This window comes from Leptodactylus fuscus, chromosome 5, assembly GCF_031893055.1.
Source record: "Leptodactylus fuscus isolate aLepFus1 chromosome 5, aLepFus1.hap2, whole genome shotgun sequence".
NCBI classification, from domain to species: domain Eukaryota; kingdom Metazoa; phylum Chordata; class Amphibia; order Anura; family Leptodactylidae; genus Leptodactylus; species Leptodactylus fuscus.
In genome coordinates, this window is record NC_134269.1 from 215,864,632 (window position 1) to 215,881,073 (window position 16,442).

The following is a 16,442-nucleotide window of genomic DNA, read 5'->3' on the forward strand; positions in this document are numbered from 1 at the left end:
CTCTGGTGTCCTCCCAGCAAGGTTCGGTCCTGCTGAAATGGCATATTCTCAAAGTGAAACTGCTTACCATCTATGACGTGCTGGATTCCTTCTGCTGAGGGCGCTAATTGGCGTAACCACAGGTAGTGACATCTCAGGCCCTTCGCTGAGGCCGCTGATTGATTGGGACTTCTGCCACACATCAACCCTAGACTGAGGAGACTGGAACTCGCTGGGGGACACCAGAGCATCGGGAAAGGGTGAGTATGAATTTGTTTAATTTTTTTCATTGCCCTAGACTTGTTAAATAATAAATTTAATGTCCAGTTTTGCCTGTACAGCCCCGTTAACACTATTAATTCATATGGTGGTAAAAATAAAAATACAATAATGTCCTATTAAGACACGCCTTAAAAAAATATCAAAAAATATTAAATAACATAGGGAATGTTTATGTTGATCAGAAAATGAGATAAAGAAAATATATAAATAATGCATGAATAAAGTGTTGTTATGTATTCCCAAATTGCACCTACAAGCTGGAAATACAAAAAAATTAAAAAAAATCCAACCTAAATTTGTTACACTAAAAGGAATACTTCATTAGTTTAGGATATGTTGAAACATGTGTTTTTGTCTATATATCAACCTATTCCACCAAAAAAATCTTTAGAAAAGACCATGATACTAAATCTTTACTGCCAATATTTATATGTGGTATATTGGGTAGAAATTAATAGTTTATTGCCCAAAGGCCCACACAGATCATGATAGGTCCTTCATTTGTTATTATTTTTTGGACATTTTTCTTACCTTTGACTTTTCTTAGCTGACACCAGTAAAAAATAGATCTAACTAGATAAATGAATCTAAACCTTAGAACTCTATAAACAGCTTACAAATTGCTAGAAATTAAAATATACATAAATTAAATCACTGTCAGCACAACAATAGTGTTTGCTGGTAACATTTTTTTCTTTTTAAAAGAACATTAAATAATAATCTCACACCAAACTAGATTGAAGACTGTTAAATATGTTATTTTATAGCTTTCAAGACCAATTACCAATTGAACCTCTCTTTGAATATAATAAAATGACATGATGATTATGGAAGACTATTAGTATCATAATAAATGTGCTTGATTTTCAAAAGTAATGTGCTCAGTTCACATTGATCTTTTCCAAAACCTATTTAATTATTTTCCTTTCTGTATTCTTCAGCAAGCTAGTGACAAATTTTGACTGTTTGATGGACATGACACTAGGAAGTACTCAGTAGATATAGACATTACCTTTATCATAAGAGATTTATTATGATTACTTGAAATCTATTCTAATGAAGATCAAATATGCACAGTAAATGTATATTACATTACACAGGTTTAGAGAAAAGAAAATATTTCATTCTGCCAGGATCTAGAACAGAGTGGGATTGTATTTCAACACAGACACTGAGTGAGATGCCTGTCTGAACCCTTATCTGCAAAATGAATTAGCTGACCTGCAAGAACAGGCAATAACAGCTCTGAAAGCAAGCAGGATCCAGAGAACTCAGCCCCCCTACCTTCCAAAGAGCATTTAGTCATATCAGCCATCCTGGATCAGATAACAGGACAGGGTCCAAGGAAATGCAGTGGAAACAGTGGGATGAATAATCTCACATAGCAGGCAAATGTAGCAGCATTGCTAAAGTAATGTATTTAGAAATGCTCTTGAACTTACAGTTAAGATGGAATACCCCTTTAATAATTCTGCTTTCTCAATCACACCAAACAAGTATTTGGTAAACATAACAGATTGTGCTTTTTATCCATGACTGATGTGATTCACAAGATGTTACTCTGGCAGATTTACATACAAGACCACACTGTAAATCTACTCTCGTGCCAGTACATTGAAGGCCATGGCTATAAAAGTCATTAACCACCCTATAGAATTTATTTTCTTATGTGTTGTCTTGACCTTACATGTTCAGATGTTTATCACAAGTTATTCAGCTTTTCTTTGTGACAGTTTATCACTAATCATGACACATCAATATCATGATACTTTGATTCACGTGACCACTGAGAGCCTATCATAGTCTTCAGCAGTGACCCAGCACCTGTGTTGTCACCCAAGAAGCTAGAAGAGACTAGAAAATTACACGAGAGATAATTAAACACCACGGTGGAGCCCTGGAGAGGAAAGGTGAATTTTTTTTTTTCCTACACCATTCCAAGGCCTCTGCTTATTATACTCTGTGATCTTAAGAGAATAATAATGATTCTTCAGTGTTGAATCCCAAATATTTTTGCCGAATTTGTAAAAAACCCTACTCTTTAGAAACCAATTTGCTCACCTCACCTGTTATAACCAAATTATATATTGATCATCCTATATATATGCTTTTGTTAGAATGTTAGAATAATGTGTTGAATTGGTTCACAAGAATATTCAATACTTAGCCAAATTAAAGATCAGTTAAGGATTCAACATACATCAGATATAGTGTCTTTCCCCGTGTTGTTGGTGAGATATTCTATGGGGGCAGTTACAAATGAAGTGATCATATGTTGTTCAAATCTTTCCCTGGCTCTGCCAATCTATGGTTTACAAAGCAAATTGGTTTAATTTTTTCATTTTTAAGGTAATTCTTGGTTTTGAAATCCAAAGATAATTTGAGATACATGTAACTGTTGGCATGGAATTCAAAGATTGGCAAACCACAAACATTACTGTATTCTGGAGCCACACGGTGGCTCAGTGGTTAGCACTGCAGCCTTGCAGCGCTGGAGTCCTGGTGTTCAAATCCCACCAAGGGCAAAAAAAATCTGCAAGGAGTTTGTATGTTCTCCCCGTGTTTGCATGGATTTCCATCCCAGATTCCAAAAAGACATACTGATAGGGAAAAAAATATACATTGTGAGCTCTATGTCGGGCTCGCAATCTACATTTAAAAAAACAAACAAAAAAAAAATTACTGTATTCTGGTGGATGAGTAGATAAAGATTATATAAACCTACTCTAATATGCCACCTACTATGTGTAGGAATTATTAAATAGGAAAAAGTATAACAAAAGTCAGATGTATTATTCCATAAAATCAGGCCCTCTAGTGGAAAAAGAAACTACAACGGCATAATGACAATAGTGTTACCATAATCCCAATGTGTATGTACTCAGTCATAGAAGATTAACTAACAGTATTTTGTATTTTTTAATTTTTTGAATATGATAAACTCTAAGATATAGTAAAGCCAAAATATTTGTTTTCATTACTCTTACCTTATAGTAGGAGTTTGACATGACCCCCTGGGGATTGACTTGCTCTTCATTCCCTAATGTCTGAGAGTTATTTGGTGTAAAGACAATTAAGTCACTTTTTGGTCGGACTGAATTAGAACTTATGTTATACTGAGTGTGTTGGGAATACATCCAGCTCCCGCCAGTGTTGGAGCAGATTCGGTAATTTTCTTTCAGCTCATTCACCTCATCTCTGTATTTTTGCCATCGTAAAACAGTGAAGACGATTAGAGTAATAAGAAAAATACTTGATATGATGCAGATTGCAACAACCAAGTAGATATTTTCATCAGAAAATTCATCACCAGTCACTTTGGTCTCTTGGTTATCAAACTTTAATTCTTCTCCAGACTCCACCACAGATACCACAATTTGTGCCTCTGCCGTCATGACTGGTTCTCCATGATCCTGAGCTACTACATGCAATCTGTACTCATCACTATCTGAATCTGTAAATGACCTCTTTAAAGTAATTTCTCCAGTCTGATGTGCAATGGTAAATGGGGATTTTCCAGATCCTCCAAAATCCTTCAATTTATAAAACGTCCAAGCATTGTATCCAGAATCCAGATCCACGGCCTTTACTTTAGTTATCAGGTGTCCGGGCTCTGCTGACTTTGGCGCTTTGATAGTTAGTTCGGAATGAAGTGGGGTGAATGTCGGAGCATTATCATTAATATCTTCAATGAATATGTTTAGAGTAAGGTTAGAGCTGAGGGCTTGTAGGCCGGCATCAGTGGCTTTTATGTGACATTGGAAATAAGAAATCTGTTCATGGTCAAATGATACTAAAGCAAAGACCTTTCCATTCTCTGGATTAATGGAAATGTAAGAAGATAAAGGGATCCCCTCAATTGTTCTCTCCCGGATTGAGTAAGTAATGAAAGAATTCTGTCCAATATCTGGGTCAAAGGCTGAAGCCGTATAAATATGAGACCCTGGTGGGTTGTTCTCCTTAATGAATACTGTGTCTACTGGCTGGATAAACCTTGGAGCATTGTCATTGGCATCACTTACATCAATCCTCAAAGTTTTTGACGTAGATAGGGATGGAGAACCTTCATCTCTCGCAGTAATAATAACTTCATATTCATCTTTTATCTCCCGATCTAAAGGTCCATTCACAGTCAAAGAAAAATCACTCATGAAAGCTGGATTTACCTTAAATGGTGAAGGTTCAGAGATAAAGCAATGGACTTTTCCATTTGATCCAGAATCTTTATCATGGACACTGATGATGGCGACTGTTGTTCCCTGGGGAGAATTTTCAGGAACAGGCACTGATAGTGATGTCACCGTCATCTCAGGAGGGTTGTCATTGACATCTACAAGAGTCACTAGAATTTTACAATTTCCGGTATACTGAACATCTCCATGATCAATAGCTTCAATTGGAATTTCATACATATTCACAGATTCAAAATCCAGTTTATCTTTCACTCTTATTTCTCCTGTGTGTTTGTCTAAGGTAAATGCTTCCTTTGCTTCTTCTGACACCATATTGCTAAATTCATATATTATCTCTCCATTTCTTCCTTCATCCAGATCAGTAGCATTTAGCTTGAACACTAAAGTTCCTTCCACAGCATTTTCATTAACACTGCACTGGTAAAATGGCTGGTCAAACACTGGAGCATTATCATTAAAATCCTCCACATTAACAATGATATGTGTAGTGCCGCTCAGTCTTGGTTTGCCTCCATCATAAGCTGTCAGTGTCAGGTTGTGCACAGATTGCTTCTCTCTGTCTAGATTCTTTTTCAGCACAAGCTCTAAGGACTTGATTTGATTTATATATTTTTGGAAATCCAATGCAAAATATTCACTTGCACTGAGCTCATAGTTTGTGATAGAATTTGTTCCAAGATCTGGATCAGCAGCTACCTTTAATGAGAATCGAGATCCAGCTGGTTTAATTTCTGATATGACACGGTTATATACACTCAATGAGAAGACTGGACTATTGTCATTGATATCTTCTATCTCTGCATCTACACGATACATCTGCACAGGCTTATCTACAATAACCTGCAGAGGAATAATACAGAAGGGAGTATTTGGGCACAGAACCTCTCTGTCTATTGTCTCTTTAACAAACAAGATTCCATTCTGCAGATTCACCTGGAAATATTCCTTCTCATCTCTAGAGACAATATGTAACATTCTGGAATTAATCTCACCTATATCCAGTCCAAGATCCTGAGCAATTCTCCCAACAAAGGTGCCATGCTTGGATTCCTCCGGGATGATATAATGCAGCTGACTCAGGACCACATCCCACGTTATTTGTAACAAAAAGAAATGGATCAACCTGCTCCTTGCTTTATAATCCAGTCTCTGATACAGCATTTCTTAGAATCAGTAAAGATCAAGGTGAGAATATGTCCAAATAAGGCACTCCAGCTGATGGAAGAACGAGGTATACAGAAAAAAATCTATCATGGCCAGAATCCCTATAGCAAGAATTTCATTTAAAGATGGAGAACGGCATTTCCTCCTTCCTTTCTGTTATTAGTTGGTATGGAGTGACATCTAGTGCTGAAATTTTAGTTTGCATGTCAGGTATGTAAAGTCTTTTTGTTGTTTATTAAATACAATATTTTTGTATCATTTAGAAGTAGGACATTATTAGTTATATAGTGGTATAATGTTTTTATTATTTATTATTCTATTATTTAAAAATCATTTTATATTTTTATAAGCATATAGTAAACTCCAAAACTTTGTTATTCATTTCTCTTATTTTTTATTTTTTTTTTTGCAAACAATGAAGATTGACTTCATCATTTCATCAAACCTTATCTGAATTCTTAGGTTACATATCTTGGTCTAACAATGTTTATATTAAGTTCTATATGCTTAGAAATTTGATTTTATTTAACCGTCTTTATAATAATAATAGTAATATTAATAATAATAGTAATAATAATAGTAATTTGCAATTTCTTTCAGACTATTATTTTTCTTCTTCAAATTAATTTTATGATTTTACCATGAGGGTCTACTAGAATTGTGAGATCAATCAACAACAGGAACATGTTGAATTGAGGTGCCTTGGGTCACCATTGGAGATGATTGTTGGGGCCCACCACAATACTCTTTTGGGCCAGTCCAACCTTGAGAAACTTCATTACTTACCTCTGTTCTTGAAACTAAATGATGCAGCATACACCATGATTTAATTATCGTTATCGAAATACCATTGACATTTTTAGTATCCAGTGTAAGCCTCCCTGCCTGACATATACACACTAATATGTATTTAAAGGGAGAACATAATATATTTTTATATAATATAATATATAATTAGAAAAATTTGTACATTTGAATATTGTCTCTTGAACTAACAATGTGGTATGCTCTCAGCGCATAAGTAGCCATTGATGGCTTGAAAAAGTCCAAGGTAACTTCTAAAACCAGATAGCATTCCATTGATTCCTTTGATCTTTCAATTTTTTCATGCAATCTCTTATCTTATCATGTCAATAACATATAAGGACCCTTTGAAGAAAGATTAACGGTAGCAAACAGTATGAAAGGAAGAATACTCCTTTAAATATAAAGAAATCCCAAAATATTATTGCAACAGAAAATACAGTAACATGAATAAGGAAAGGTGTATGCCTATGCAATGCTGAATTACAAACTTTATGTTAAACAGAAGATCTAGACGCCAAGTACTAGCAGAATGATACTTAGTTTAGGCAGCTGCAAAGGCCAAACCCAATGATATTTGCATCATTAACAAAAGGATCAAACTAAAAATTCCCTCCAATGAAGATTTAGGCTATGATTTCTGATACACATAGAGTGAAATGGTAGGCTGGAAAAATTGGATAAAACAAACTTCTTCTGCAGCTTTCTGCTATATTACTTTAGCGTGGATGGAAATCTAGCTCTTTACTTCAAAACTATATCTAATGTGTCACTTATGGTAAGTAGGGTAAATTTATATTGATCACTAATTTTTTCTTAGCTCTTCAATTTTGATGTATTTTCTATTGGAATTAGAAAGTGTGTGATTATGATCTTCACAATGTAGAAGTGATTTTTTCTTAGTTATTGTTTGGGAGTTTAATGTTATTTATTGAAGTTAAATAACAGTTTAAATATCTGAAAAATATGTTCATTGTAAATTACATTCACAGTTATTTTTGGTTACAGACAATACAAAGCCCATATGTTATTTATATGAGATCTATTCATTTTAGAATATTGAGAATAATGAGAAAACCAATCCATTTAATATATATTTTTATCAGCTTCGTGCAACTGGTAGATCTCTCCAAATTATAAGGAATGTTTTTGGAAAAAAATTTCTGGATCCTCATAAAGTAAAACATTGATTCTAGTATCAGCAAAGACAAACGAAGGAAAACAGATAATTGCTCCAGTCAATGATTCTCATTCTACATGATGCTGTTACTTATGGGATTGGACTATAGATGGATAGGATGGATAGGGGAGTATAAATTCATCTTCTCTGCAGGAGACATCATAGCAGCAAGTTTCCACTCAATAGACAAATGAGAATTAGAGATACAGCACGAAGAGGGGAACTCAAAACGTTCAATAAAATCAAATGGCCAAAAATAATGCTGTTGATCGGCACAGCATAACAGATTATCCTGGGAAATTTTACGTGAATTTTTCTTAATTCCATAATATTTCTTTGTATGGTATAGTTCTGCCTATATAGTATCTACCTTCCATACAAAAATAGAATTTTTCTTGGAACCTTGTTGCCCGATACCCCTATGTAAATTTACCACCATAGCACCTAGATGCCAATACAGCTATTATTTTCTAAAATTGTCTACCTCGCAGCCACAGATACATACAGAGTATAGAATTATAGTAAGCAACAAATACTACTTGATAGCACGTAACGTCTGTACAATATTTGACCTCTGCACTGTATTTTTTAATACACCAAAACTAAAAATAGTACCCGGTGAGTTCCCAATTTATGTAACTTCTGACAGTCAGAATTTTATCATTTAATTGATGATAAAAATAAAATCTTGAACCACATGAAAAATATACATTTTAGAAAATGAATTAAATGAATATTTGACTAAAACATAAAAGGTGGAGAATAGGGTTTTTGATAGCTGATCTTGATATTTCAGGATAGATTTTAAAATCTGGTTTCTGATAATTTTCCAGCCAATCCCAATCGTGAAACTCGCTTGAATGCTGATTGGGATCCGATCTTTTCCGATCCCGCTCACTCAACCCTAGTCAATGCTTCTCTATGGGAAAAGTCACTTTTAGGCTTGATCCGATCTTGAGATTTCAAAATCCGATTTCTGATCATTTTCCAGCCGATCCTGATTGCGATCGTGAAATTTTCTCGATTGCCGATCGGGATCGAAAAAGATCGGATCCCGATTGGCAATCGAGAAAATTTCAACCCTAGTGGAGAACTTAAAAACTGAATTGACATTTATATTAACTAAGTCAAGTCATTAGATTGTGGTTAATTTTATTTTATTAGTTTTTTTCTCCCATTTATAAGTGATATGAAAGTTTACTAAAGATACTCTGAAGAGGATATACTTATATAGCATAAAAATATTCTAACAAAATAAAAACGTTCCTTAAAAACACTTTAAAATTCTCCAAGGTAGAGACTTTTATAATATATTTTTTACTGTATCGGAATAATCAAATAATAATTAATAACAATAAAATTCACTTACCTGGTACCCTTGCTGAGCACCATAATCCTCAAGGTTAACAGACTGGGAACTATTTGGGGTGAGAACTATTAAGTCATTCCTGCCTTGTGTTGGGTTGGAACATACTCTGTATTGTGTGTGTTGAGAATACATCCAGCTACCACCAGTGTTGGAGCAGATCTTGTAATTTTCCTTTAGGTCATTGACCTCATCCCTATATTTTTGCCATCTTAAGACAGTGAAGGCGATTAAAGTGATCAGAAATATACTGGAGATAACACAGATGGCTACAACCAGATAAATATTTGCATCAGAAAACTCATTGATTTCATTTCTATAATCCTGATGATCGAATTTCAGCTCCTCTCCAGATTCCACCAAGGAAACATAAACTTGTGTAATCGCCGTCATGACTGGTTCTCCATGGTCCTGAGCCACGACCACTAATCTGTACTCATCATTGTCTGACTCTAGAATTTGACGTTTTAGACTGATTTCTCCAGTTTGTTGAGAAATAACAAATGGAATTTTCCCATTCAAATCCTTAAAGTGATAAGACATCAATGCATTGTAGCCAGAATCCAAGTCTGTTGCGCTCACTTTAGTTACAAGGTGCCCTGGTTGTGAAGACTTTGGAGTTTTTATTGTCAAACCCCCAAAAAGAGGTGAAAATGTGGGGGCATTATCATTGATGTCATTGATGAAGATATTTAGGGTCAGATTAGAGCTGAGTGGAGGTAGACCGGCATCTGTGGCTTTTATATGACACTGGAAAAATGTCACCTGTTCATGGTCAAAAGACACTAATGCAAAGATCTTCCCATTCTCGGGATTAATGGACATATATGAAGATATTGGGATTCCATCAATAGAAGCGTCAATGATTGAGTATGTAATGAATGAATTCTGGCCAATGTCAGGGTCAGAAGCTGAGGCTGTGTAGACATGAGAACCTGGTGGGTTGTTCTCTTTAATAGAGATTATATCCACTGACTGCAAAAACCGAGGAGCGTTATCATTTACATCACTAATATCAATTTTTAGAGTTTTTGAAACAGTCAACGATGGAAACCCTTCATCTCTTGCAGTTACGACAACTTCATACTGATCCTTTTTTTCCCGATCTAATGGCCCATTGACAGTCAAAGAGAAATCTCCCATGAATGCCGGGATTATGTTAAAAGGTGAATCATTGGCAGATATGTGGCAGCTTACTTTTCCATTTGACCCTGAATCTCTGTCATGGACACTGATAATGGCCACGGTTGTTCCCTTTGGTGAATTTTCTGGAACAGGAACTGATAGTGATGTCACCGTCATCTCAGGGGGGTTGTCATTGACATCAACAACAGTCACTAGAACTTTACAATGTCCAACCATTGGGTGATCTCCATTGTCTATGGCATCAATGTGAATTTCATACATTTTAGTTTTTTCAAAATCAATTTCACCTTTTACTCTAATTTCTCCATTATATATGTCTAGGCTAAAAACATCTCTTACATCCTCCATAATGGTGTTGCTTAATTCATATGATATTTCCCCATTCTTTCCAAAGTCCAAGTCTGTAGCATTTAGCTTAAACACTAATGTCCCATGCACAGCATTCTCAGACACACTGCTCTGGTAAAATGGCTGATCAAACACTGGAGCATTATCATTGACATCCTCGACAGTGATGACAATATGTGTAGTGCCACTCAGTCTTGGTTTTCCTCCATCATAAGCTGTCAGTGTCAGGTTGTGGACAGATTGCTTCTCTCTGTCTAAGGGTTTCTTTAGTACAAGTTCCAATGATCTGATCTGATTCATATATTTTTGGAAATCCAATGTAAAATATTCACTTGCACTGAGCTCATAGTTTGTAATAGAATTTGTTCCAAGATCTGGATCAGCAGCCACCTTAACTGGGAAATGAGATCCAGCTGGTCTGAGCTCTGATATTAAGAGGTTAGTCACACTGGAGGAGAAGACTGGACTATTGTCATTGATATCTTCTATCTCTACATCTACACGATACATCTGCACAGGCTTATCTACAATAACCTGCAGAGGAATAATACAGAAGGGAGTATCTGGACATAATGACTCTCTGTCTATTGTCTCTTTAACAAATAAGATTCCATTCTGCAGATTCACCTGGAAATATTCCTTCTCATCTCTAGAGACAATATGTAACATTCTGGAATTAATCTCACCTATATCCAGTCCAAGATCCTGAGCAATTCTTCCAACAAAGGTGCCATGCTTGGATTCCTCCGGGATGATATAATGCAGCTGACTCAGGACCACATCCCAATACATCTGAAGCAATATGAAAAGGACCAGTCTTCTTGTAAGGTGATAATCCTTATTTAGCTTAAGCATTTCTTGAATTTAAGGATGACTTTCTCCAATAAATAAGGCACTTCCTGAGCATAAAAATCCACAAGGAGGAAAAATCTTATCATGGCCGAAATCCCTGCTGCAAGATGTTCTGTCGTAGGTAATTATAGGAAATACAGAAATGTCATGCTATGTGTTGGTATGTAGTACCATCTAGTGTCTGCTGGCAATACTGCAAGAGTGGAAATGTTGATTTTTTTATTTTATTTTATTTATTTTTAATATTCAGATATTATTTATATGCTGTAATTATAATACTTCAAATTTTCTACTCCGGATATTTTTTCACAGTTAGACTAAGCATGTAAATCACATTATATATAATACTTCAGTATGTAATATGTCTCTATTTTTGAACACTTGAGAAAGACTTTTTGCCTTAATTCTTTACATTGTTAGGACTATACACCCACTGTTTAAAAAATAAATAAATCTTTTCTTAATACAGGGTTACAGCTCTATAGCAAATTAAAAATTCCCTGTGACATTTTCAATGGATTTTTATGGTGCTGCCATTCTTAAAAGTTTAAAAAACTTTAAAACTTTTAAAAAGTTAAACTTTTAAAAGTTTAAAAAACTTTATATATAGATTAAAAATTTACAGGTGAATATTCTTGTGCATTTTACTTTACAATATAATAGCCCATAAGTTTAGTTACATTCAAGCATTAGATATAGATTGCTTTTAGGGGTGTTTATAATCAGCCTAGTGTTTTATATCACTTTGTCGTATTTAGGAAGCCACTTAAGGGTAAGCTAAGAGAAAGCTTTATCCTTGGATATACAGAAAGATAAAATAATGCTAAAAATTAATAGCATGCAGCAATGCCTAATCACTTGAATATATAATATGAATTTGGTCACCAACCATATTATAAAATGGAGAATTGGAGTTTTAATTACAGATACCAAAAGAAAAATAAGCTATTAGTTATAATGAATTGTTATTTAACTATATTTTAGAAATCCTTCAAATAATTCCAGTTTAAATCAAAGTCACTGTACAATACACAAAAGGTTAACATTAGTGTTGAGCCGATCTTAAGATTTCAGAATCGGTTTTAAAATCCGATTTCCGTTCATTGTCCAGCCGATCCCGATCGTCAAATGTGCTTGATCGCCGATCGGGATCCGTTCTTTCCCGATCCTGATCGCGCAACCCTAGTCAATGCTTCTTTATGGGAAAAGTCACTTTTAGGGTTGATCCGATCTTGAGATTTCAAAATCCGATGTCCGATTATTCTCCAGCTGACCCCAATCGCTCAATCCTAGTTGACATTTCTAGTTTTTACACTTTATTTTTCAGTTTTGTGTTCAGATTTGGACAAGCTCAAGAGAGAGCAATGGAGGTCAAGACAAGTCAAGTCAAGATATGAATACTTTACACACATAGAAGGATCAGTATGCAGTTATATATGTTCTATGCTGGAGACTGTTAGGGGTTTCTAACTTCTTTTTACAATTTTGCAGCTACTACATCCCTCCATGACAGTCACAGGACAATGTTTTAAAATTAGAATATAGCTATGATTCTAATAAAGTAACAAAACAACAATATTATTGTTGTATTTAAATTATGAAAATGAGATACATAATTTTTTTTCATTAAGTATACTCTTAATAATCTGTATAAACACACTTGTCTCTACCATAAGCTACTAGTAAATGAAATGGTTAACTTTTCCAATAACTTAATGTATACAGAAATGTTGATCAAATCATTTATTTACAAATGTATAGTCTTTCTATGTCACGTGTAGCACTCTGAATACTGTAAAGATGTATGCATACTCCCAAATAATAGGATTCACATTATATTGGACAAAGCTTAAAGAAAAAAATATGACAGTGTGCTCCCTTGTGCAGAAACTTAAGTGTTTCATATGTGCTGAGAATTTGTCCCAAGAACTCCATATAGATGGGAATTTACATTGGGGTGTTGTATGTCATGCAACAACTTAAGCTTTTCATAAAAGTGGCTTTTCAGGTTGAACAATGGTGGCAGCCTGACCCTTTGTTTAGGGGAAGTTGCAGACCACGGTAATTGGTAATAAATGTAAAGAAGTGTGAATATCATACAGAAATATGGACCCATTTACCATGCATTTCATTTGCATACCATTAACTCCGTCTACTTTACGGTTCAATGATCAAGTTGAAGTGATTATCCAAAGTCCATTTATTGGAATAGAAAGAAAACAAAAAAAAACAACAAAAGAACAAAAAGAAAGTAAACAAAACAAAACAAGAAACAATCAAAGTACCAGTAACGTGTTTCAGAGCTACTTGCTCCTTCATCAGACCGTACAGAATGTATATATTTTGGTTGTTGTATTTTTTCTCTTCTTTCTTTTTGTTCTTTTGTTTGTCTTCATTTTCTTTCAATTCCAACAAATGGACTTTTGGATATCGCTTTGTCTTGATCATTGGACATTAATATACAGGGAGTAAATGGTATGAAGAAGGAGTACACGTGTCCATTTTTTCTGTGTTTTGGTAACACTTTTTCACATCAATTATATTGGAAAAAAAAAACATATCCTGAGTGTGTTTTTTGGATACTAAAAATATTTTTCTTAAATGAGAATAAATCCAGTTTGAGCTACTGAATAATTAAATGGAATTGTTAGAGTTTGAATTGTTTTGTTAATACCAGAAATAGATTGTTCATTTTATTTATTAAACTAAGAAATTGCTTTATTTCTCCATAGAGGCCCAAATGATAATATGTAACAACTGATTAAACAAATTACAGCTTCTTTACCATCAAATGACTTTACAAATTATCCCATATTTCTAATTTTTCTAATTATTCCAAATTTCTAAATTAAAGCCAAAAATAATACTAGAAATATAACCCCAAATATTTAAAGCTCCTTCATTTAAAGTATTTTCAATATAATCAACCTTCTCTAATATTTTCCATTAACCTTTCAATTAACATACTGATCAACCAGGAGGATCAAGAAATAGAAGCTTTATTCTAATATTATTATAATTATATCATCTATTCCAGTGACATTCTCTCTATCCTAAACCTTTAACTCAGAGGTCAAACTTTTTTTTACTCGAAGACCACTTTCAAAATTTTACTGGTTTCGTGGACCCCCTGCTGCTACATTTCTACCATATTCCCAAAACTCATCAAAAAACGTGAAGATTAGATCTAACAAGTCTCCTGCCGAGTCTCCTGTGGACCCCTGGCGGTCTAACTGGACCACTTTGGGAATCACTGCTTTAACTAATGAACATTAAATTGACCTTCTAAGTTTATCTTTCATTTAAAGCTCAAAGAGGTCATTAAAAACTCCAAAAAATCTGAGTATTTGGTCATGACACTAAATTATTATAACCTAGAAGACATTAAACCATTAGTGGTCAAACTGACTTTGTATATGCCCCTTGAATGTGGTTCTTCAACCTATGCAAAGACCACACATCACATTACGTTAACCTAACGTAAAGGTCAGGAATGACACACAAACATACAAATTTTGCCCAGGCTACAAATATATGGATACATATATAAACATAGGATCAACATTCACATATAATATTGTTTTGAAGAAGGTGGTACCATTTGGATTTTCCCAGCCATTGGAATCGGAGATCCACACTTGTCATAATGGTTGGATGAACTTGCACTGTTGATATTTGGACATTCCTGCATTTAACTTTCAATTTTATTTTATTTATTTTTTTAGAAAGACAGATCATGTAGAACTTAGAAATGCAACATTAGGAAAATATTGATAAAGAGATATTATTCCATGTTACCTTACCTGGTATGAAGAGATGTCCATGAGACCTTGTTGTGCAAAATTTTCTTCATTGCCTATTGTTTGAGAATTATTAGGAGTAAAAACTATTAAGTCATTCCTGCCTTGTGTTGGGTTGGAACATACTCTGTATTGTGTGTGTTGAGAATACATCCAGCTACCACCAGTGTTGGAGCAGATCTTGTAATTTTCCTTTAGGTCATTGACCTCATCCCTATATTTTTGCCATCTTAAGACGGTGAAGGCGATTAAAGTGATCAGAAATATACTGGAGATAACACAGATGGCTACAACCAGATAAATATTTGCGTCAGAAAACTCATTGATTTCATTTCTATAATCCTGATGATCAAACTTCAGCTCCTCTCCAGACTCCACCAAAGAAACATAAACATGTGTAATTGCCGTCATGACTGGTTCTCCATGGTCCTGAGCCACAACCACTAATCTGTACTCATCATTGTCTGACTCTAGAATTTGACGTTTTAGACTGATTTCTCCAGTTTGTTGAGAAATAACAAAGGGAACTTTTCCAGTCAACTCCTTAAAGTGATAAGACATCAATGCATTGTATCCGGAATCCAAGTCTGTTGCGCTCACTTTAGTTACCAGGTGTCCTGGTTGTGAAGACTTTGGAGTTTTTATTGTCAAACCCCCAAAAAGAGAAGAAAATGTGGGGGCATTATCATTGATATCATTGATGAAGATATTTAGGGTCAGATTAGAGCTGAGTGGAGGTAGACCGGCATCTGTGGCTTTTATGTGACACTGGAAAAATGTCACTTGTTCATGGTCAAAAGAAACTAAAGCAAAGACTTTCCCATTTTCGGGATTAATGGACAGATATGAAGATATTGGGATTCCATCAATAGAAGTGTCAACGATTGAGTATGTAATAAATGAATTCTGGCCAATGTCGGGGTCAGAAGCTGAGGCTGTGTAGACATGAGAACCTGGTGGGTTGTTCTCTTTAATAGAGATTATATCCACTGACTGCAAAAACCGAGGAGCGTTATCATTTACATCGCTAATATCAATTTTTAGAGTTTTTGAAACAGCCAATGATGGAAACCCTTCATCTCTTGCAGTTACGACAACTTCATATTGATCCTTTTTTTCCCGATCTAGTGGCCCATTGACAGTCAACGAAAAATCTCCCATAAATGCCGGAATTATATTAAAAGGTGAATCATTGGCAGATATGTGGCAGCTTACTTTTCCATTTGACCCTGAATCTCTGTCATGGACACTGATAATGGCCACAGTTGTTCCCTTTGGTGAATTTTCTGGAACAGGAACGGATAGTGATGTCACCATCATCTCAGGTG

The 16,442-nt window shown here is 34.8% G+C and overlaps 1 protein-coding gene across 5 annotated transcripts in view; it reads right to left on the bottom strand.

Moving 5' to 3' along the window:
• The window catches only part of LOC142204139 (protocadherin alpha-C2-like), a 198,166-nt gene that overhangs the window by 165,266 nt on the left and 16,458 nt on the right, over positions 1-16,442 (bottom strand). The window contains exons 1-2 of one of the 5 annotated variants that reach the window (XM_075275412.1): positions 11,090-11,497; positions 8,972-10,996 (exon numbers count right to left, since the gene is read on the bottom strand). The exons of 3 other annotated variants lie outside the window; for them this stretch is intronic. In XM_075275412.1, coding sequence (XP_075131513.1) covers positions 8,972-10,996; positions 11,090-11,317 — 2,253 coding nt within the window. In that variant the 5' untranslated portion in view covers positions 11,318-11,497. Of the gene's footprint in view, positions 1-8,971; positions 11,498-16,442 lie in introns of those variants that run through there. One more of the 5 variants, XM_075275411.1, reaches the window with a different exon arrangement.